This window comes from Anoplopoma fimbria, chromosome 12, assembly GCF_027596085.1.
Source record: "Anoplopoma fimbria isolate UVic2021 breed Golden Eagle Sablefish chromosome 12, Afim_UVic_2022, whole genome shotgun sequence".
Lineage (NCBI taxonomy): Eukaryota > Metazoa > Chordata > Actinopteri > Perciformes > Anoplopomatidae > Anoplopoma > Anoplopoma fimbria.
In genome coordinates, this window is record NC_072460.1 from 11,892,490 (window position 1) to 11,917,570 (window position 25,081).

General features: G+C 40.7%; 1 protein-coding gene across 1 annotated transcript; it reads right to left on the bottom strand.

Moving 5' to 3' along the window:
• Positions 1 to 9,443: 9,443 nt before the first annotated feature.
• slc6a17 (solute carrier family 6 member 17) lies at positions 9,444 to 22,452 on the bottom strand. The gene is made up of 11 exons (XM_054609270.1): positions 22,152 to 22,452; positions 17,940 to 18,097; positions 16,276 to 16,402; positions 14,522 to 14,703; positions 13,600 to 13,710; positions 12,411 to 12,652; positions 12,107 to 12,299; positions 11,393 to 11,585; positions 11,154 to 11,313; positions 9,958 to 10,120; positions 9,444 to 9,806 (listed from the first exon to the last, which is right to left on the bottom strand). The coding sequence occupies exons 1-11, from the start codon at positions 22,450 to 22,452 to the stop codon at positions 9,444 to 9,446; spliced, it is 2,193 nt and encodes a 730-aa protein (XP_054465245.1).
• Between the last annotated feature and the right edge of the window lie 2,629 nt (positions 22,453 to 25,081).

Below are 25,081 nucleotides of genomic sequence, written 5' to 3' on the forward strand. Positions count from 1 at the left end.
TATCATACAAAACCATGTCTATACATCATTCATCACCATCTGGGTTATTTATTCATTGATGGTGATTTCCCTTCCCTTCATTCACACCAACCTGCCTGGTGTGAGCTTAAGTGTCTGCGAGACAGATGGATTCGGCTTAGACCTGAAACCATAGCAACCAATGAGGATCTCTGTAGGAGCAACTTCAATCAATTCAATAATCAATCCAACAAATCAGCCCCCTCAACCATCTGAAGACTCACAGAAGGGAAACCACCCCACACCCCTCCCACTGTGGGACAATAGTCATCCAGCTGTAGTTATCCGTCACAGAAATGGAAAAACATCAATTCTTTATGGATGGTTCATGTTTTACATCCCTAAAGTCATCATTCAGCTGCAGTTCTTATCTGTGTATCAGTGTTTTACATTTCAACAACATCCAATTTCATGCAGTAAAATGCTTTTTCTCACATTTTTGAAGAGGCCCCTACAGAAAATCGGAGGTAAAGATCGCTCAAGTGGAAAATACAGCATGACAACCTTTGAAATTGATGTGAGCCATCAATGTCACACCATGTGATAGTATGTTGTATTGTCAGTTAAGGGAGATCAATATCACAACATGGATTAACAAGATTCCTGCCAAGCGCTGCTGGAAAAAAATCTGAAAGAATTAACTGAAACCAAATATTTCCAGAGATCTCGCCGTCTGCTGCCAGATCTTATCCCAGGAAGCCATGTCGACATTTCCATCTGCTCATCGGTCTGTCTCTGCTCATGATGAGCTGTTTTGTTATTGGTGGAACCGTTTTCACTTTGTCTCTTACCAGCAACAGTTTCTTATGTCAGAAGTATCAATGTTTTTGCTGTAAAACAGGTTAAATAACACGCCACAAACTTGTGCCTTGCAGCCAAAACATTGCTTAAACCAACAGGTCATTCATTTAGATTCAAGTGGAGATCTCAGCTTCCAATAAAATGGTGAATATGTCAGCTAAATTTTAGGGGGGGAAATGATGCAGAAGTTATTTCTGTTTAATGTAAAATAAGAGGAGAGAAGGCGCTGTGCCATAATCCAGATTAAAATCATTTTTAGCTAACCTAAATTGGTAGCACTCTTTTATTTCTAGACATTTCTTTTCGTTCTTTTTAGAACTGTCTCTGTAGGAACATTTACTATAAGATATGTGAATGAATTGAATAAGCTCAAACTTGTCAGTTAAATGTAACTGGCTAACCGTTAGCTAGCCAATTACTTTAAACTCATTACTAACGTTATTGTCAAAGGAAAATTTCAATTTCCCTGTGAAGTTATTCTAGCCAACGTTAGCTAAAAATTCACCATTAGCCGATAACACAGTAAAGCTGGATGCTCTCCACATTTTACTAACATAAAATGTTACATACATAACATAACAATGCAGACAAAAAAAAATGTAAACAAAGACCTGGCTTTAGCTGTAAAGTAAACATGATATATTCATTTATTTTTCATTTTATGAATTTGACTAATTTTGAGCCCATAAATGCTTATTTGTGTCAGTATCCAGTTTTCTTAGTTTACCAGAGGAATGCTGTCCCTTTACTACTACTGCTTCGATAAATAAGCCGTAAAATGAGTTTTAATTTAAGCATTAAAAGGGTGCCATGTATGAACCGACATTTAAAACCCCAAACATTTTTTTCGTAGAGTCACCAACCTTAAAGCCACATAAAGAGAAACAAAAGGGGATGTACTTATACATAAACAAATGCTTGAAAAGCATTCATGGACAGATCCATATATTATGCTTTTGTCTGTTTAGTCTACTCTCAGGACAGCTGGCATTTACAATAAATGAAAATCACTTAAAAAGATTAAACTGTCTTATTGCCTCAGCTTCACAACAAGTATTTTCGAGATATATCCCATGATTGAAGATGTCAGTGTTTGTCTCTGGACTTGTTTGTATTCCTCTGATGGATCCTGTAACCTCGGCACTCCCCCTCTCTTCCTGGTGAATTTTATACGTCTTCCTGTGTACTTGAGACACTTGTGACCTCTAAGATACAAATTGCTTTTATGATAAGAGGAATGAAACCACTTACTGTGTGTATTAAACATGATTGTTATAAAAGGACACTACCTGAGCCTTTTCTCTGTAATGTAGTGTTTGTTTTAACTTCCTATGTTCACATACTAATGCCGAGAGGGTTTTATATCCTTTGATCTTGTTAAAATGTCAATCCTCCTTTATTTTCTGTCCAGTGATATCTCTGGCTCTTCTTTAATGTAGCACAAGCTCCAGTCAAGTGAAACATGAAAGGTTCTTATCGTTCATAGTTCACGGAACGCTGCCGTTGAGTGGGTGTCCGGGGCCGCCTCAACCAACTAATTGGGATCCAGGAAGACAAGGTGCATTGTGGTCTATCCGGGCTCGAGTGTGTTGATAATTGATGCTGTAAATGTTCTTCTGTGCAGCTATATCTGTATATTTAACATTACTGTGGCTATATTATAATTTAAGATCACTATACTACTTGATACTACTTATTTGATCATATATATAAAAACAAATGCTTCAAGATAAGTTGGATGTTTCTTCAAATCATCTCATGCCACCTGCTTCCCTTCACTCTGCATCAGTTAATTAACCTCTGCAGCACTTGCAGCAGTGGATGTAGCCCTGCACACAACTTGTTGCTCATCCAACAGGAAAAAACAAATGGAGCGGAAACAGCCGCCTCTCGTGACCTGCTCTACCTGTTTGTCAGCAATTCCCCAACTACTGAAATGGATTTTCTGACCCTTCTAGAGTAGAGGCCTACACTCAGGAACAACATCTGCATCTTAGTGTAATATTAATGGTTCAAAAACTGTGGTACTTTCAATGGTAACATCAGCATGCTAACAATGACAATGCTAACATGTTGACGTTAGGAGCATGAATTATGTTTCCCATGTTTGCAATGTTGACTGTGGGAATATTCAGTCCATTTAGTGATATATTCAGAAGTTTCACCTCCAATCAAAAAGCCTTAATGTGATGCTGAACATTTTCTGAATAACACGAGAGCAACCATTAACAATTACTTTCATTATCCATGATGAATATCAGCCACATTCACATTTGAGAGGCCCGAACCAGAGAACATTCGCTATCTTTTCTTGATTAAAGAAACTGTGAAAATATCAATTAATCCATTATAAAAAGTGGAGCAGATTAATTTTTGACGTTAGCATCCCTAGAGGTGCCTGGATAAAAAACAAATTAATTAAGGTAGGTTTTCTCAAGTGAGATGCTTTATATTCATAAGGTTACACATTCACATTTTGGAGCCTTTGCAGTTTTTATCCGCTGAGCAGAGAGACCAAGGATTAAAACAAAATATGTTTTTGTTCACATCTTTCTAACCTGCTGCCATGTCACCTTGTGATGTTAAACACCAACGTATTTAGCTGAGATCTGTGTTAAAATACATCAGATTAAAAGTGAAAGAGAAAAACAAAATCCATCTCCAAAGCATGAGATCAGTGTCTGCCTTTCTGCAGAGCAACATGTGGCCTCCCTCACTGAGAATGCTGTGAAAGCTCAGCGTTGTTTGCAGTGAGACTAGCTGGTCAAACAGTAATGAGCTGTCGTGGCTGTCGGGTCAGTCCTCCATACAGGCCTCACAGAGGACCATCTGGCCTCTGCTGTGGAGGCTGACAGCAGCTGAAAGAGCCATGTGAGAATATGACTGATGGAACTCTGCCCACGCAATCCCAATCTGCCAGGAAAACGCTGCTCAAAGTGTGAAAAATGTCCACTGACGCAGTCTTTTCCTGTATCAGGTGGCGGGGCAGTGGGAAAATGGGAAACGGCCTCTTGGCTGCATGTGCTGTGTTTTAGATAAACATCTGTAAGGGATCCTGCAGGTGGGATTTCCATTAATGCTTGGGCATATACTCTCTGTGTGTTTGTGTATGTGTGTATTATCAGGTCACTTCACTCCTTTTGTGTATCTCATATGTTACACTGTGGTGGGAAATGATCTGTTTACAGGATACAGATAGTGGGATTTTCTTCAAAGTGCACCGGACACCCGAATCAAGAGAGGAAGTGTGACGCAGCCTGGGAGTCAAATAGCTCGACATTTACACACAACAATCTGTGAGGCTCAGTCTCTGCTTTATTGGAACTGTGAGTGCATGCTGTCCAATATCAATTTAAGTAACATCACTCTATTCACACCAAGATGGCATGTGAGAGTGGGGAAGTATTTTATAAAATCCACTAATCAGCTGAAATTAAGCTACAATTATACTGAAATACTGCTCCCTGACGTTTTTCAAGTTCAAGTATATAAAGACAACAGAAACTTGATATTTTCACACCGTTGTGACCACTGATGTTCAGCAAATGTGTCTCTTGCATGACCCTGATGTGAATCTGTATCATGTGACTGCACTCATGAGCCTCCGTGAGCAGCTGCTAGCAAAATTGAGCGCTAGCAGGTGATGGACCTTGCTGATCTAAAGGATGATGATGTGTCCCTTTCGACAGTCCATAATAAGTCTGCGTTGCGATGGATGTATGATGTGTCAGTGCTATTAGAAGCCTGGATCTGTGTTGCACAGATCTGCACACGCTGCAGTTTGGCTCATGGCGGTTTGGTGGTCTGAAACTGAACACAGTGCAAACCCCTGTGGGCTGCCAGACCAAATTGCTGCGTCCATTTCCGACCAACTGTCTGCCACATAGAGGGGCAATTTAGATGTGGGAAGATGACAGAAAAAAACTGATAAAACAGACTTTCCGACACGCACCTCTCTTTAAAATGACATAATGTTAATTTTAAGTAAAAAAGTACTTCTTCTAAAAATGTGTCACAGGGATAGGTCTCTTTTTCATTTTGTCACCAACCTCCTTTTAACTTAATGTAACTGTACACAGTTGGACATTAAAACACATTCAGTCAGAAAATGTAATGATAATACCAAATCAAGGAATTTTACAATATGTCTGGTTATAATCAATCCACATTGAGATTTTGGTTGGTTAAAAATCAATAGGGCTCATGATTAGATATGATATTACCTCCTGACTCGTATGGAGCCGAGGCCAGACAATATAATGGAGCAATGTAGTTTTCAGAATTTCTTTGTCTGAAATCCATAAATCACAAATGTAATGTATGTGTTAATTTATGTCAGTATAAACAAAACTCCTGAAAAACACATCTTTGCATTTGGACCTTCATATAAATCAGAATAAATGAGACAAACATCATGGTCTGTTTGATAAAAGTTTTTATTTTAATTTCCTGTTCGCTCCATCATGTTCCACACTCTTAAACCAAAAAACTTCGGTGTCTGTCTCATCAGTTTTGTGCTGGAAGCTGCCGCAGTTCCAGTGAGAAACACAGAGGAGAGATTGCTTACATTAGTGGTCCCACTTCACTGTAACAACAGGTTTTTATCTACTGGATTAGATAAGCAGCACACAACACTGAGAGAGGAGAAAAAAGAACACATTTAAACACCTAAAACCTACATATACTCTCACACACACACTCCCATATACACACACACACAAGCACAGGCGCTCAACTATTTTGATTGAGAACAACCACACACTACCACCAGACACCAACAGACACCAATGTAACATTACAAAAATCAAAAAATATCTCAAAATATACAATTATTATTTACAGCTCAAGTATACACCCTGTCACTCTTACTGTAGATACTCAGTGTGAAGTTATCAGAATGTACATCAATATTTACAGATTAAATACATTGTCTTAAATACTATAAATATAACTATGGGTTTGGTCACATAAAGACTATTTGCACAGTAAAATAAATACACTATTGTTTTTATTGTGTTAATCACAGTAAATCAACTGAGTTAACCTCTGGAATTTGCTTTAAAGTACATAATGCAACACAGCTGACACATTAACAAGACAGCGAGACCATGGAGTCTTTGTTTTCAATAATAAATATCAATACTAAATGCCAATATCTTATTATTGGGCAAATTTGAACTAACATGAGAAGACATTTTTTCCTCTGTGCAGAGTATTTAAAAAGTTTTCTTTAAACGTAAGAGGCAAATACCTGCTTAGACTGGAGAGGTGGGAACTCCTTGGCGAAATGTGGCAAACTTTGCATCATGTATTGAAATAAGCCGAGGGTTTAAACACGGGTGGACTATATAAACGCTGTTGATTGTGCTCTCTCACAACCCTCTCATGTAATCATTGTGCTGGTCAGCCAAACCGATGGTGCAGTTTAGTTTATTGTGGAGACTGAAGTGCATTTTAGTGTGCAGATCCTGCAGTGACCCCCTGGAGGACGCAGGAATCAGACAAAAACAAACATGATCTGCAAGTTTCATCATCAAGTTCACCCACACTGGATCTTTTTTAGCTCATTGACTGGTGCTTGCCCACCAAAGCATGCAACTCCTTTGTGCTCACTTTCCTGTGCTTCCATAAATGTGCTTTAACTCTTAGCCAAAGCTGCAGGTAAATGCAGTACTCATCTGAGGTTATGTGCCGTTTATGTCACAAATCAATTGACCAAAAACATTGTGTTTCTTGTGCATGTTAGCAGGGTAGTTTTTTTCCAGACTCACTTTTAGCGACTGGACAGAATATTATCCAGCTGTGGCATGTTTACGTGTTCATTTGACACATTCTGGATGGAGAGCAACCACCTTTCCTGTTTTTTAGATCCCCTTGTTTTTCTATTGTTTTACTCATAGTGATGTATTACTGCTCTTCACTCTGTAATGCAGACTTTCTCAACTTTACTTATTAGTACAAAATTTGTGACAACAGAATCTTAAAGAACATACCAAGATATGAGAGACAGGAGGGGAAATAGATAATATAGAGGTGTTAGGGAATTATACTATTAATTACTTAAGTATATACAAAAGTATATACCAATTAATATATCTCAGCTACTGTAGTCGGAAACCAGATCTGATGTAAGAGCCATGAAAGAGGTCACATGACCACATATGAGACCAACGTAGTTATTGGTCTTTCCGTTGGGTCCTCCCTATCATACAGGGAGGACCCAACGGTGCCAGCCAATGGCATAGAAGCATCAATCAACACTGGTGTGATAACAAGGCAGCATTCAGCGCATCAACACGCTTTAACGTCATAAGATTAAACATTACAACTTGTTAAATCAATTAAAGATCTGCCGTACTAACACACAAGAAACGATGTAATATGTTTTGGCTAACTGGCTTGCGATACATTTGTGTATTTGTGCCTTTAATGAATATTTAGCCCTCTATCTCTCTTTGTATAAATATTGCTAACCAATACATATTCTGTGACAGCATTCTTGAGAGTATCGACGAAGCTTTTGCCAAAACTGTACTTAACAAACAACTCCAGGGTCTCTACATAATTAAAGTGCTCAAGTGAATGAGACGAGACATTGGTCCAAACTCACTACAGAATCATGAAAACAAACTGACAAAAGCATAAGGCAAACAGACAACAGGGATGCTGTTCAGGCACCACACAATGTGACTGACTGTGCTTCATACTACATCTGTTCAGTCTCAAGTATTGGTTTTGTCTGAGGGAGGGGCCAGAGAGACAGAGAGTCTTTGGCTCCTCCACTGGCCACTAGAGACACCCAGTGGGGAAATCTCTGTATTACCACTTATTCCAAACATTATATCACTGCACATTGTCCACATTAAAACCCTTAACATACATCGCCATACAAGATTATACATTGAAAAAAAGTTTTCACACCTCAGTTCACAAAAAGACATCAAAGTGTAAATTGTAGTGTTAATGAAATGATGTCCGTAGTGGTCACAATTTGAGGAATGTACACGATTAAACCCAAACATCTTTCGTAGCTCAGCCCGGAAATGAACCTCTTATTCAATGCACTGTAACAACATTAGAGCTGTATTGTTGTAGGACCTCAACAGTAAAATGTCTCATCTGTGTATTGCAGCCGTGCAGGTGGAGCAGACAAAGCAAGGTGTCCGCTCTCTTCCTCCTCCTCCGCATCAGGAGAGGATCTGTATCTATGGTGCGTTGCCACGGCTTCCCCTGGGTAACGCAGCTCTATTTTTAAAGCGGCAGGGTCACCAGGAGCTCTCATTCAGCGGCAGACGACACACACTGACTCACACACTTGCACATGCACATCTGCATGAAAACAAAGACAGAACTCACATTTTTCCTATTCCTTCTTGTCTGCACAGACAGACAGACAAGCCTGAATCCTCCCTGCTTATCTCTGCACGTGCTCTATCACCTTTACCCTTCTAAGGCTTTGATTCAAATGGAATCGCTTGATTAAAAGGATTGATGAAAATGGGAAAGCTTTGTCTAGACCAGCTGTGACTGAAACAGCACAGAGACGACATGTGCAGCACTGTTGGCAACAGCCCCAAAGCCTCATCGTCAAGGAGAAAAGGTTGTTTAAAAGAAAAGTGCTGCTCTGTGTTAAGGCTCAGAGATGCTCTAAAAACGATATCAGGAGACTGTGCTTCGGTGTTCACAGAGAATAAATGAAGAGGCGAAAAGTTTCCCCTCATTTTGCACTACTGTGATGTATATACACGATTTACGGTGACATCTCAGACTATTGCACAACACATATGTACAGTATTCCACATCAGTGGGAACAGTAGGGATAGAAGGAGATTCACAGTTTTACGAGGACCCTACTTTGACTGGTTATTATTGCTGATGCATGATAGGCACAATAAAGATGTAATGTGCTTGAAACACTGTTTACACTACCAGAATCACTTATTACATACTGGTATGGATACATTTGTATTAAATTTGTTTTCTAGATGAAAATATTTCTGGCACGGTGATATAGATCATGACATTTTTTTTCTTGTCTGAGTCTCCTTCCATCCTAACTCCACATAAACAATCTTCTACAACTAAACCAGTAAGAAGATGATGATCTCCAACATCAAGGAACATCCAACTGTCTCAAAAATAACCTTCTCCGAACTGGCGAACACACGGTTCAGTACAACGTAAACCAGTTTAGCGCTGTACACACCTTAACCTTGGCCATAGCTCATTACAAAACAGCCTGTATTGAAGCACTCAGAGCACCTTTCATTGCTCACTCTGTTTTTGTCCCTGTCCCTCTCTCTCTGCCCCTGTAATACATCGACGGATGGAAAAGATAGTCGGATCTGGTGGGACTCACATTCCCATGATACCCTTATTTCAACTGGGATTTGGCAGTACGGATCCTATGGCGGGGAAAAAGGGAAGGCGAGGAGCGTAGGGGCAGAAAAAGAGTGGATGGAGGGACTCAGCTCTGGGGGTTAAGGTGTGAAGAACGCTGCAACAACCGGCAGTGGATTTTCTCTCCCTCTTGACTTCCTCTGTTCCTCCCTTACTTCCTCTGTCTCCCTCCCTCCAAGCAGGGCTGGGGTTTAACAGACAGGAGGATCTATGAGCTCAGTGGATCATAGCTCAGACTCGGGCGAGCCGATGTTCTGGTAGCCCGTCTTGGTGCTGGTGCCGTAGTTTGTGTTGGTCATCTCCTGGGTGCCTCCGGGGCCGAGGTAGGCGCGGTGGGCCGGCATCGGGGAAGGAGCCTCGCTCGGGTTCTTGCTGAGGATGAAGCGCTGCTCGTCCTGCTCCTCGAGGTTGGAGATGTCCTTCATCATGCCTTTGCGGTAGGAGACTGAGAGCTTGTTGGAGCCGTCTGAGATCAGGTTGAAGTGGCGGACGATGAAGACAAGGGGCAAGGGCAGCATTGCCACCACGATGAGGGAGTAGGCCATGGCTAAAGCCCAGGGGGGATAGCTGTGGAAACGCTCGGCGCCCTGGCAAACAAAGAGTGCAGACAGGAGAGCATGAAGAGAAGGAGAAGGACATTTACGGAATAATCAAGCATGTCTGTTCTTGCTTTCACTCTTTGTTTATCTCCTTCCCCACTCTCCTTCTTACTATGTGTAAACACGCATAAACACTGACCTCAGCCTCCACCCAGGCATTGTATCCAGCAGGACTGACGGCCATCTCAATGACAGTGGAGATAATGAGCACCACCAGGATAGCTGGCGACACGTACCTCCACATGTAGTAATAGAAAGAGTACGGCCTGAAACCAAGCATGTCCTCCAGGTCCTGCATGAACCTGCGAGGAAGTGAAAGAAAGAAAAGAACAAGGTTGAAGGAGTTCCATCTAAGAGTCACAGTTGGCCATGCCAAATCAATGCACAATACCAGAGTCCTTAAATCAACTGCACCCATCCACCTACATTTTTCATATTAAGTCAAAATGTTTGCAGTGAAAAGCTCTTTTGTTTGTTGTAAATATATATATATATATATTATATATACGAAATATTGTGCGTTATTGTGCGAATGAGACTTGGTATCTACAGTCATGCTAGCGGCTCTGTGAGGTTGTACTTAGTCACAGTGTTGCTTTAAATGAGCAAGATTGGTAGCATTGTGATTGCCTCTCAACATGTCAATGGAGCTGGTGGCTCATAGCTAACGGTGCTAACAGCGCTTACAGTGCTAATTAAGGCGAAAGTGCTAACAGAGTTTACCCGAGAGACACGGAAGGTGGGTGCTACGTTTCCGCGTTTCAGCCGTATGAGAGCAGTGCAGAGCGGCGCCCTGTACGCTTACCAGTGGGGCATGCTAACATGAACTAACATGGACTAAAAGCACGCGCGGCTATGTAAAAGGAGAAACTAGTATAACAACAAACACAGGGGAAGCGACTTCATTCTCTGCTATGGTAGACATTGCTTCACTTCATCTTTACATTGGTAAAACTTGTTTGCTATAATATTAATGTTCAGAACGTTAAATACAGCCCCTTTAAGCTAAATGCTAATATCAAAAAGCTAACCTATATGTTATGCTAACAACTCATAGTTCTAAACACAAGATACAGATGAGGCTGGTGGGAATGACATTCGTATCGCAGGTTTCATCGTTTGAGCTGCTAACGTGGCTAAAATTATTTAAATTTGGTGAACTTTCCTTTTGAATGCAAAGGGTCTAACGACAGAGGGTGTTGTTGTATACTGATATATATATATATATATATATATATATATATAGTTTTGAAACAGATCACAAATGTCTACATGCTGTCTTAAAATGAAATATATCTAAATATGACTGTGGTCTACAATGTCCAGTCTAGTTACCTCTTAGTGCCGTAGATCCAGGCCACAGAGATGTTCTCCAAGATCACAACCACAGTGAGAGGCAAACCAGCCGAGTAGTCGTCAAACATGGTGACAAAGTAGTTCCCTGAACGCTGCACAAACAGCAGGCCAAGCAGGAAGGCTATGATGCAGCAACCCACTGGAAAAAAGAAGAAGAAACATCCAGTGAGAATCACAGGCGCTTTGATTTTATCTACAACATATTTGAGTCAACTCACCACACAGGATCTCTTTACGGATCTTGAAAGCATCCAGAATGGGTGTGGTGATGCCGGTCATGGTGCCGATCATGCTTCCCAGACCCAGGTTGATGAGCATGAAGAAGAACATGACAGACCAGAAGGGACTGGCAGGGAAATGTGTCATGGCCTCTGTGAAGGCGATGAACGCCAAACCAGTGCCCTGAACTGCCTGGAGGACAAGAGAGGGAGGTGGAGGTCAAAGGTGGCTAAGGATGGCTAATGTGCTGATTCGAAATGAGTGATCCTTGGTGGAAAATAAATTCCATTTTTACATTATTAATTAGTGAAGCCACTTAAAGGTCCAGGGACACTTTAAGTTGGCAGGTTAGCACAGTGGATTGAACTTAAAATTCCAAAAGGGCAGGCCAAAAACAATAAAAGTATGAATGACGGTGCCTTATCAATATCCTGTGACTTCTAAATGATCTTTGTAGTAAAAGGCTCTCTGAAAAGTGAAATGCATGAGGATCACAGTGTTCAAAATACTTAAAATATTCTTAATTTTGTCTGCTAAGAAGTCAATATGTGAGTACAATACTACTCTATGGAATGTCCTGCTATTTTTTTTATTAGGACAACTTGTCGTGTATAATCACTCAAACACAAACTAAATATTGACAGCTAAACAAGATTATTCTCAAATACTCAACAATCACACTCCTTCAAGCTTTAGAACTCTCCTCTTCTGACCTTGTTGAGTTCGTCCTCCAGCACACAGGCGTCCAGGCCCAGCTGGCCGAAGCTCTCGTCCTTCACCGTCTTAATGACGCCGTACATCTCTGCGTAGTCCTCGGCGGACAGGTGGGAGAAGTTGATGTGGGGCGGGATGAGCTCTTTGCTCAGCACACCTGTGTTTAGGAAGCCTAGAATCTTCTCTGCATTACTGCACATAGAAAGTAGGAGATGTGGAGAAGGAGGACGTGTTAGTTAGTAAAGGTTATTGTAAAAAAGAAATATGGGTCAGGTAACATTTGTTACAGTACGACACACTCACTCGACGACACACTTCTCGTTCATGATATTCGCCTTGAACCCCAGGACAGCGAACACAACTAAAGTGGCCAAGATGGAGGTAACAAAGTTAATGGTGGAGACCAGTGCTGCATCAAAGTGGCAGTTATTGTCTCGCTTGTTGTAGCTTGAGAAAGCAATGACGCCTCCGAAGCCCAGACCGAGAGCAAAGAAGACCTGGGTGGCTGCTTCTCTCCACACCTGTGGCTCCAACATCTTTTCCAACTAGAGACAAGAGAGAGAAAAAATGTCAGGTTTATTGTCATTTATCTGCTAAAAAAACCTTGGACCCTGATGTTATATCCCCAAGAAGCTTTGTGACAACTTGATTAGGGGCGGCTGTGGCGTAGTGGAGAGCAAGGTAGTTCTCCAATCAGAGGGTCAGTGGTTCGATACCCGGCTTCGGCAGTCGATGTGTCCTTGGGCAAGACACTTAACCCCAAGTTGCTCCCGAAGGCTTGCCATCGGTGTGGACTGGATGATGAATGTTAGTTAGAGTCTGATGGTGGCACCTTGCATGGTAGCCTGTCATCAGTGTGTGAATGGGTGAATGATATGTAATATACTACTGACTGTAAGTCGCTTTGGATAAAAGCGTCTGCTAAATGACTGTAATGTAATGATTAATATTCTGCCTCCTTCAGCAATTGATTGCTCTAATATAACTTATAACTATCTTATACATAATAATAATTCCTAATGCAAGAGTAACAGAGAAATCCATATTTTTACTCTTGTTGCAATATACTGCACTGACGTTTGACGTCAGCAGATAACCGAACTACCAAAACAATATTGCATGATCAAGTGCAGGTTAAAATTTTCCATGTAATTATACATATTCACCACTAGAGGGGGACATCAACCCAACACGTGACATTGTTGATATTAATGACATTTATGTATGAGAGGATCTGACCATCAACCACTCACAGCTGAGCAGCTTGCATAGAGAAAGTGTTACATATTTGTTTGGCTGACAGTCTGTGAATCAGGACAAAGGCAGCAGTGATCTTAAGACTAGATTTAACCCACCAGCACACCACATTACATTGTGGACAACCTCAAGAAACTACTACATATTATTTTAGTTTTATTGTAAAAATCCCAATTCTGCCGAGGTAACCCTGTTTAAGAGTTGCCAGTTTTTTGTTTTATTTTTCCCGTCTCACCTTAGGGGTAAACATGTGAGCGATGCCGTCCACTGCTCCCTTCAGCATCAAACCACGCACCAGGAAACAGAAAAGCACCACATACGGGAAGAGAGAGCTGAAGTACATCACCTGAGAGAGAAAGAGAGAGAGAGAGAGAGAGAGAGAGAGAGAGAGAGAAAGTCAAGTCCATTACACAGTGTTGCCATGGACACGCTTTTCTGAGGAAAAAAACCATCAACGCACACACACACACACAAAAAACACACACACACACACACACACACACACACACACACACACACACACACACACACACACACACACACACACACACACACACACACACACACACACAAACGATGAATCAAACCCCTAACTGTTTTGTGTTCGTTTGGCACTGAATCTGTGAAATTTTCCAAATGTGGAGAGGACTCCTTGAGGTTTGGAGAGAGGAGTCAAAAATCCTTCCTACAGCATTTCGGGGAATCATTGCAGTAAACTGACGATGATAATTGGATTACTACATTTTGTGTTTAAAAAACCGTGTCAGACCTTGGCGATCTGTTTATTTTCCTATTGAAAAAGTGGGCTGGATGTTTCGCTGTGATGTATGACTCACTCGCTGGATAGAGATTACAGGATGTTGTTGCAGTTGTTGCCAAACTAAGCATTTTCCATCTGCATCCTGAAGCGGTCTTTGCTTGTTTCAGTTTAAGCTTATTAATGTTGCATGTCTCTCTCTTCCATAATATAGATGAGATCCCAAAATAGAGAAGGGCTCGCGAGAGGATTTAGCATCTCACCTTTGACTCAAAAGCATTGGCAAAGTGAATAAAACACTCACTATCAATGAGGAATCATTGATTGTTAAAACAATGGCTTTATATGTTGTAATCTCTGAAGGCTCTGCCCCTGCTGTGAAGCCATGGAGACCCCGTACCTTCCCAGAGGACTGAATGCCCTTGATGACAGCCAGGCAGACCAAGATCCAGGCCACCAGCAGGGAGAGGGTCATCTTCCAGTTCAGGCCACCCGTGTCGTCGATGCTGCTGGTTATGTTGAGAGTCTGGCGGTACCAAAAGTAAGTGGTGGCCGAGCTCTTCTCACACTCCGGCTCCACGACTACAACAGCAACGATGATAAGGAGGGAAATGGAATAAACATTGCTGCGACAGTGGATATAAATCAAATACACAATGAACATCCAATTTGGTCATAAGATTTACAGAAAACTTAAACTTTATTTTATTTTGTCCATCAATTAAAAATGTATTTGTTAATAGCTGACTTACTGAGTAAAATGTACTTGAAAGTATTAATAGCAAGGTACACATCAGACAGAAAGGTTCCTAATTAATTGTTGTATTAATTTATTTTATTATTATTGATGCACTCATGTGTAAGCACTATCTTATGTTGACTTTTAGCCAATTGCTGTGAGCTCAAATTAGAAGATTGATTCATATTTCTAAAAATACATCTTACACTACAAACACATCCATCCTAACTTCTATCTGTGATTATGTCAAAGGCTTATTTTCACAAAACAAACTTCTAAAACCAAGTGACATTTTTCTGATTCAATGCAGCATTATTCCTTCTTATTTCATACTGATCCTGATTTATAGAAAACTCTTGATATAAGTTAATTCATGTTGGAGAAGAGTTGAAATCATCAATTTTTTACACTGTTTTAGTATCAATAATTGACAATATTGACTACTTTGGAGATTTTTCAGTGTTATGTTTTGAATGTAAAATCTTAAAGATGGAGTTGCATTTCTTTCTTCATAAACGATTTGCAAAGCCAATTTATGTTTTAGATCCGTCTCTACTACCTTACAGTCTTTGCCTTTGCTGACGAATTGCTGTGTTTATTTAAGGAAGGAATATGTATCGTGTTACAAGGGTTGTGTGTGCATGTTTGTCTCTGCACGTGCACAGAACAGACAAAATGGGGCCAAAAACATCGCTCCGTAGTGCTAATTGTCAAAATCTCCACAAAGTTCCTTTAATCTGCAAAAAGTGACAAGCCTATTACTGTCAGATAAATGTAGTAGGAGTATAAAGTACAACATTACAAAGCAGATTAAAAAAAACTCAAGTAAAGTACAAGTACTTCATAATTGTACGTGAGTAAATGTACTTATTTTCTGTGCTTCTACCACTGCACATAGCTTAACTGAGGGATCCCCGCTGCATTCATTATCATAAGCAGAGTTGACATCCTGCCCTCTAATGTTAAGCTGATGCCCTTTACTCTGCCAGAACCTGCATGTGCCTCCACCACAGGCTGCCAGCCATTCGAGGTACTGACACCGTCGGCCGGGTCATACCATCTGACCGGCCTCGCCAATAGAGCTGCTCTGTAGGATGACGTGCAGGGCCATCCGGCCTATAGAGACAGCACAAACTCTTTTCTGTTTGCCTGCAGAGGCACTGCTGCTTCACTGCAGAGCAACAGCGAGGCAAGCTGTTTCAATGCAAAGACACGTTCTGCAGCTTTAAGCACCGTCCTGCGTAGCACTGGGAAGCCTTTGTGCGTCTGCTGAGATACTTTGCTGAATATGGAATAGTCTTGCAGGCATTTGTTTCTCGTCTGTGTGGTGTCAAAGACATCACAATAAAATGCTCTTTTTTATGGGCACCTGTCTTGTGCCGCACATCTCTGTTATTGTTATGTTGTGAACTCACTGGCTTGGGTTCCATTTATTTGGATCGGGCATTCAGCCCAAGGCAGTGGATACTGGAAAGACTGGAAGAAATAGAAGATGCTCCAGCCGATAATCACATTATAGTAGAGGCCCACAAAACCACAAACCTGAAGGGAAAACGAGAGAAAACAGCAACACTTATCACTCCTAAAAAACAATTACTGTCCCGCCACAAAAACACACAAACAGCAAAGGAGACAAACAGCATGCTGTTTGTTGAGGTGAACGCCTAATCTTGAGTCAGAGTGGATGAATTATTGAGCTGTTTGCTCTCAGCAGCCATGGCTGGGGTCCTCTATGAGAAGGTATTTATAGCTGCTGAATCTCCCTCTGCCACATCCAGGCTGCCACACGCCTCACTGCGCCAGGACAGGCCTCTCCCTCCCCTCTTTTGCACTAGATTGATGAAATCATGATCAGAAGGACGGACAAACAGAAAGACTGACGCAGTCAATGACTGACTGTTTTAGGCTGATGACGCTGATGGGATGGGTGCATGATGGGTCACTACTCCTGCAGATGATGGGGACAGATAATGACAGTGATCTACGCTGGCCTTTGCATGTTGCTTGCTGTAAAACATCAAGAGGAAGTAACACGAGCAGGCAGAGGGGAGTCCGGTAGACTGAGTGCTACAGCGCGTTGGTTGTCTCTGCACATAACATATCTGACTCTGAGTCAAGAACTGAAACTGAGAAAATTACCATTTTAGATAGAACACTACTACAATCACAGAGATTTGGTGTTTCTGGATCTTAAATATGGATTGCATTGGTCTTAAATTTGCATTTCTTCAAAGCCTGCTCTAATCATGTGTACAATAATGATGATACAAAATGACTCTTTATGGCATTTTATAAGAGGGATCATCAATTTTACGCATTGGGTTATTAATTGTTAATAATTTATTAATACTAAACAGATAAGTGATAAGTCATTAACAGCCAATAAAAAATGGTTGACAGTTTATGAGTCCACAAAAGGCACCTTTTGGTTCATGCGTATCTTCTCAAGTTTAAGCTCCTTTTATTGTTTTACAGTCTCACTGGCTGAGTGGAAAAAATATGTCATGTGATATTCCACTAATAATAAGTCATCAAATATTAGTAGTTCATTAATAAATCAGCCTTCCTAGATCACTTCAATCTGGTCACGAAAATGTTTTAGTTATGAATTAATAACTTCTTATTACTGATCTGCACATCACTGATACATTATATTTAGGACTCTCTATAGTTAAGACTTTCAATGTTGGTCTGTCGCTCCACTGCTTCGGTCCTGACTGAAATCATTTTATACAGGATGAACATGTTCCTCAGAGGATGAAGTGCAGTGACTTTGGTGATCCCTTAGCTTTCTGTATAGCGCCATGATCATAAAAATATTTCAGTTGATCGAATACATAGAAAATGAATGACCTTCCCATCATCCTCAGCTGCACATGGTAATGCTGATGTGTTATGATGAGCAGCGTTAGCATGCTATTCTGTAGGGATATTGTTGAAATATAGAATTTATATGGGAATATATAATGAAGAAAAACTGTTCCAAAACAAGCACCCTATCCCACTTCACAACTCTATTATGACAAAGTGCGACCAGTATGACATTTTAACTGGTTAATGGGCTCATGTTTACGCTTACCATCAGACTGGAAACCCCGATGCCGCCCAGCTGTGGGTAGACGTAGTTCCACACCCCGATGCTGCCACGCCTGATCCTCTGACCCACTGCCAGCTCCAGGAAGAACAGGGGGATGCCGATGAGGATGAGGAGAATAAAGTAGGGCACCAGGTATGCACCTGAGACAGAGGAGGCACAGGAAAGAGGCATCACTGCAGAGCATACAACTGCTTTGGTTATCTGAATGTTTTGAATCTATGTATAGTGAAGGACAAAAGCTCATTGTAAAACAGCAGAAGGGACTGTGTTAAATTCTCTCAGTGATTCTATTCTCTTCATTATCAATCTCTCTCTTCCTCTCTTCCTTCTCACACTTTTCATCTTTTTTTGCAGAGGGGATAGTGGAGAGGCAGCAGCCGGCACTCAAAGACAACAAGTCATGTCCAGTCCGTCCTGCTTACGTCAGGACATGAATGGGCACCATGGTGACAAACCATTCGCAGCCAGAGAGGACGGGCTCAAATTGACGGACAGCTGGGAGGAGCAGCTTGTTTCCAGACTGAAAACAAATGACGCTTGACTCGATCAAATATACTAATCGCGTTGTGAGTGGCTATTGGAGCAAGCAGCAGACAAAGGAAACAAAGACAGAGACACAGTGTTGTGGTATTATTATCTGGACCGTTAGAAGTGACTTCTGTGTTGTCTGTCTACTTTCACTGATCTTTGATGTCTATTCTGAGCAGCATACACACAGAACAAAGGAAATCAAAACGTGATCAGGACCGGCTCAGTATGGTTACCTTGAGGACGATGATGATGCTGTATTTTAACTACGTATTGACATTTATTCTGGATCTCAAAATATATTCTTAATGAAAGTATTCATGGTACAACCATGGAGATATCAATCCCAAATACTGTCGATTTCAGGTTAACTTCAGACTCAAGGATAGAATTCTGTATGATCGGCAAAATGAGATCTATTACAACCTGCAGTGTAGCAGCTGCAGACTCTTTAAGACTAATTGATTTTCTGGCTGTTTTATTTGTTTTTGTTTAGAGCAGATTTGTATATATTTAGGTGTGGTAGTCATTGTCTGTCACATTCAGACTAGAGATATATACTAGACTATGTTATGGAGATTGTACTTCATGTTTGACGGCAGATCAATAAGACGAGTATCATTATATGTTATAGTTGATCGGAGCTTTGAAGATGAGAGAAACACATTACTTAAAGGCTACTATTGAATTATTCCAAGCATTGTTAAAAAAAACTTTAAACATTAAAGAGTCAACTGATCTCACTAAGTTTGTTAAAATAAGATCGGCAACTTTAAGTAATTGATTACCGTGACTTACTTACTGTTATTTCTTTATGGTATTATATTTTCCTGTTACTGAGCAATCCATGTTGCTGTCCACTTACTTTATTTCTGTTTCTTTGTTATTTAATTATCTCTTCGATGGGTTCAAGTCTAAAAACTCACAACCATCTACTGGTCAATGAACGCTAATGGTTAGATTTCAATGAAACATGCAGCAAGTATTCATGCTCCTCATAAGTAAAACTCCTCATGTTTTTGATAACTCCCTGACCTTTCCTTAACACATTCAGGCTCCTCAGATAGACCCTTTAGTCTTGTGCCTCCTGTCATAATTCCTTCATCAATTTTCCTGAACAGCTTCATAAAGAACATAATTTGTCCTGAAAAAAAGGTTTACTTGGTACTTTTTTTCTTCTCTGGACTGCTGCGCTCTGCAGTGAAGACAAATGTTAACTTACGTTATGCATTTCCACCAGGAAACACAGGCCAGATACTACAAACTAACTACTTAAATCGTGTATCTATAGGGTAGGATAAGTGTCTTCATTTCTCCACTGAGGAAAACTCAGTAAGATAGAGGAGGTGCAACATGTTTCCTTGTTTCCACATTTTTTTTGTGATTGATCTTTGTGATGAAAGACAATAATGTAAACCTTCACTTGAATAGAAACGCTGAGAAAGAGACAGAAAAAGACGCTGCAATGGACAAGGATAGACATGGAGACAGTTTGTCCTCATCTGTGGAACAAGCCCAGACAAGACAATACAACACCTCCCACTGAGCCTAAATCCAGCGGGGGATACACACTCATTACTGCACACTCTGATTAATATGATTCAGCTTTGTTATATCATGCATCTCAAATACCCTCTTTACACAAACCTCCTAGTCCAGGTAGAACCAACAATGTCTGAATGCCCAGAAAATCTGTATTTACTCCTCCACTTCCTCCATCTTAGTCATCACTCCCTTTTCATCTCACCATAAAACCAGTTAATCAAATATATAAGAGATAATTCTGAAAAACCTGCAAGAACAGCAAATATAGACTTAACAGGAGGATCATGCAGCGTTATGCCAAACCCCTCAATGTTATCTTGTCTTTATGTGGGAAAACTATCTAATCTTGTAGCTGCTGACAGCACAAGTCTGGAAAAACGCTGAAGAGACTGCCTCTCTGACTTGGACAATTAGTTTGCTAATTTGTTGACAGGACCCAATTTGTCAAGGAGGAAGAGGCCGCGGACCATCAACAGGCAAACTGAGCAGGACTTTTATAAGAGAATGGTGAGAGAGGTGCAGCACAGGCCATGTTATGTACAGGAAATAGGATGCAAATCTACACTAAAACTTTGGTTTTAATGGATAACATCATTTTGGAAGATTCTTTTGGCGATTCTATTGTAGCAAAATCCATCAATGATCAACTCAAGTATTTACATGTAATGGTAATGTGAACAAACATAACACAAAACCTCACAAGAGATTTTCTTTATCACATCCTGGATTATTTTAGAATTGCCATTTTGCAGTATGTTAGCATTACCTTTTCTCTTACTGCACTGAGCAGAATGTTAACGTCTTGTTGTCTGAAAGATTGTCTGTACGGTGCTTAGATGTAGTGGCAGTTTGGACGAGTGCAACATTTTATGTGGTTGAAACTGTCCCGACAGGAACAGAGCCAGACCTAAACATTCAGGGCTCACCCCAAACCTAGAGGGGTCAGGGGTCATCCTCCCCCAGAGGGATTTTTTTTTACCATTCACTGCAGCTATATGCACTATTTTTCAGGCCATTTGATAATAGAATACCCAAAAATGTGCACATCTTTATGGAATACAGGATGTTGCCAAAGAAAAAAATCATCCTGTACAGCCTTTATCATAATTGTATGTAATTGTTTTCCAACAGTCAACACACAAGTTACATAAAATAAATAGGGTGGGAATTTGGCTTAAAACTACTCTGGAATAGTTTAACAAAGTATTTTTTTATACTATGCTTGAGTAGAGTTCACAGAATGAATGTGTAGAAAAAAATATGCCACATTTGATTCAATACCGTAATAATCTGGGCTGCTGTAATGCTAATTAAGGATCGACAACAATGCCAAGAAAATGTGGACCTCAATACTAGATCAACAAAAAAACATTTACTCAATTATATGAGATTTATTTAGGGAAATTGCATAGCAGTAGTCGTAGTAGTAGTCGTAGTCGTAGTAGTAGTTATAGTAGTAGTACCATAGAACAAATTCAACTTTTTCTCAGTTATCCGCAGGTCCAGCCAGAGAGACTGAGGGGAAATGACAAGATGAAGGTATTTAAAAAACCTTAAAGACTTGGGGCTTTTGAGAAAACATAAGAGGCTGTAGTCCAATAAGCCAGGAAAAGTAATAGCTAAATTAGTACAAAGTATTTTTTTCTGTAATTCCATGCAAATGGTGGTTTTACGAGATGGGAATTTCTGCACTAAATTTCACGCCAATCACAGAGACCAGTGGGCATTCTCAATCAAATCATGTCACAGCAAACATTTAACAGGCGTTGATCCTACTCTGTGGACGAGAAAAACCAAACCTCATGCCCAAACAAAAGGATAAAATCAAAATTGTTACATTCTATTAAGTTAACAACTCCCATCTGGCCACTTATTTTACTGAAGATTTTACACTAATAAAAAAATAACAGCATTGACTCAACACAACATTTCTTTGTTAACAATTACTCAGCACCCTGAGGGGACACATGTTCACCACGGGTTGCCCAATTAGTAACAAACTTCCAAACCCATGAAGTGTTTTTTACACTTTTTACATTTTGTTGCACATTTCTGTGATTCAGACAGACACTGAAGTGATAATATTCACCAAAAATCATTGCCAGATTTACATCCACCTACCTCCTCCGTTCTTCTGGCACAGATAGGGAAACCTCCAGACATTACCCAGGCCCACAGAGAAGCCCACCTGGGCCAGGATGTACTCCAGCTTGTTGTTCCAGGCTGGTCGGCCGTCCTCTGCGTCCGGGTCAGGGGAGGGTATCAGGGCCTTCACTGGGGCAGTAGAGCCAGGACTCAGACCCATACTCATCTGACTGCTCTTATAGTCCATGGGGTGCTCCAGGGACAGCAGGTCAGCCACCGACTCAGTGACCGGCTCATTGCTGTGCTCCCGCTGGGTCACCTTGGTGTTCTTTGGCATGGCTGCAACACCGGAGCTCCTTCAGGTCGGAGATGGAGGAGGAAAGGAGAGCCTTAGGTGCTCTGACTGGACGAAGATCAGGAGGAAGCAAGGAAATAAAGTTGTGCTTTTTTAATCTTCAATCTGTGAAGAGAAATGCTGGAGACAGAGAGGAAATGTGGTTGATTAGGAAGAAATCCTTTTTTTCATGAACCATTAAAAGTTATCACAACAGTCAAACTTTAGTCATACAGCTAAAAGGTTTTTTTACTGAGTGTATGGGAAACTCATTTAGATAATTGATGATAATTTGAGTCATATTTTTGTAAAAATACCCAAATTTGGGGTTTTGAACTGCTGGTTGCACAAAACAAGTCAACATGTCAATTTGGAATTTGCGAAACTGTGATTTGCTTTTTTCCCTCTACTCGCTGATACTTTTAAAGAACAATCAGTTGATTGAGAAAATGATCATATTTGACTTGTGTCCAGTGACTTTACCCATTTTAGTTTAGAATCACGCTTTTTCTGTTTACTAATAATCACATGGAGTATTATGAAATGGTCATAGAAGTGCAGAACTTTAGAGCCATAAGTGAGGTATTTCAGTAATCCACTTAATTATGGAGAATGAGACATAAATATTAAATTATAATAAATTTCACAGAGGAGCCCATTATACTAAAGTTGAGACATGTGAATCGCATGATGCACAGTGTGAAGTCTGTCTGTGTGACCGCTGCTCTCAGGAGAACGTAGTGTTGTGTATAAAACTAAAGCCTCCAAGCACATGTTTCATTGGTTATTAACGTCTGCATTGATTTCTCATCACACAGCTTCAACGTCTTGTCTGCAGGTTGTTTTAAGATTTCTAAAAAGGAGTCCAAGAGTCCAGTGTTCCTAAAACAAAACGAGCTCTCTGGAAAGTTAGTCTCTCCGACTTCTCTGGTATGTGTCACCTTTTCAGAGGCCCTTTGCAAATCCAATCCTCTTATAATACTGTGTGCAGATAACCACACTGTATAAGAGCTACTGTGCCAGAATAAATAGAAGGTCAGATTTTCCACCATAAAACAGAATTTTACTGTTAGTAAGCTACCCAGAACCTGAGGGAACTCTTCTTGTGATAACTTTAGTTAAACAAGACATATTGACTAAAAGTGTACTCCACCCATTTAGCATTACACTCCTATAACAGTGTCAGACTCAAGAATGACAGTTTAAAAAGCCAAATCAATTATTCCACTCATTCTTCTTCTTTTTTAAAGCCTGGTGTCTACAATACCCACAATGCAACTTGACCAATGACAGTTCTGGTGGACATTCAGGTTTGTTATGCTAACAGTGGCTAATGTAGCTTTAAGTAGAGCTCACTTCTTTTTACTTAAACTTTACTTCCCCATATTCTTTTTATTTTCAGTGTACTGCTCCAACTAATGCTAGGTCACGTGACCTCACTTTAGGTCATTTATGCTCCTTCTCTCGTTTTTATTTATGATGTTACAGGAGGTGGTCTTTATTCCTAACTCTGCTATAAACACTGTGGGAAACCTGGTAAACACTGGAGGACTAATCCTTTAAAATGAAAATGGAAATTTGTAGCTGCAAGCATTAAACGCTCAAAATGCATCGACCCATCGACCCTCAAAGACTGGTGTTTGAAAATTACATGAAAACATAGTGAGACGGTTAGCATTTACTGCACAGTAACTAATTAACTAAAGGTCATCTTAACAGTGTATGATGTGGACAATCTTGGTTAAATAACAAAGAAGCAGCTACAGGAGCAGAAAATGACAGAAACCAGACTTTGTAGACAGATTTCAGGTTCAGTCAGACAGACGTTTCACTCTGGCAACTCAAGAGCAGAGAATAGAAACCAGAAGTGTTTGATCTGGCGCTAGGCCTCTAATCTCAAAACAGATGCAGCTGATGGAAATCATCAGAGCTCCGCTTTTATTCACAGTGACTTCTCAAAAACGGTTGCCAGCCGGTTGGACTCTAAGCCCTCCCATTGGCCGCACCAGCAGCACGCACATCACATTCCTCAACAGTGGCGCTGAGTCCCTGCAGTCACGACACGCAGCAGCTTCGGGGCTGAGAGCTCAACACAGATCTCAGAACATTAGTGACCTTTCCCACAGCAGTCTACAGATACACGATACTGAGTCATTGTCGAACACTCTGAATGAGGTGTGAAGCGATGATGTGCATGTTTGCAAACATTTTTTGGCCTAGTCGCTAAGTTTTTAGGGGGGTTTTAATGTGTGTAGAGTGAAGTGGAGCGCTGACAGACTGTTCACACAATGTTTTGGCCTACTTTTCTTATGAATGGAAATGTTGATATAGTTAGTGACAAACTGTACCAGTTACTGCTCGTGGGTTAGGACGATGGTGGCCTGTTACACACAAATGACGGATAGGATTCTCACTCTGACTCTCTAATCATGTGTAGTGAAAGTTTTCGCTGTTGATGCAGAAATACACCAGCAACTTTCAGAGTTTCACAGTATGTACTGACACAGATGGCACATACAGAGACAGCAGGACTTCATGGACAGTGCAAGACTGTTATAGATTATGATTCAAGGATCAATCTGAGGCAAACATGGTGAGTGGTGGAGAAGTGTTTTGTTTTTCAGGATACTGA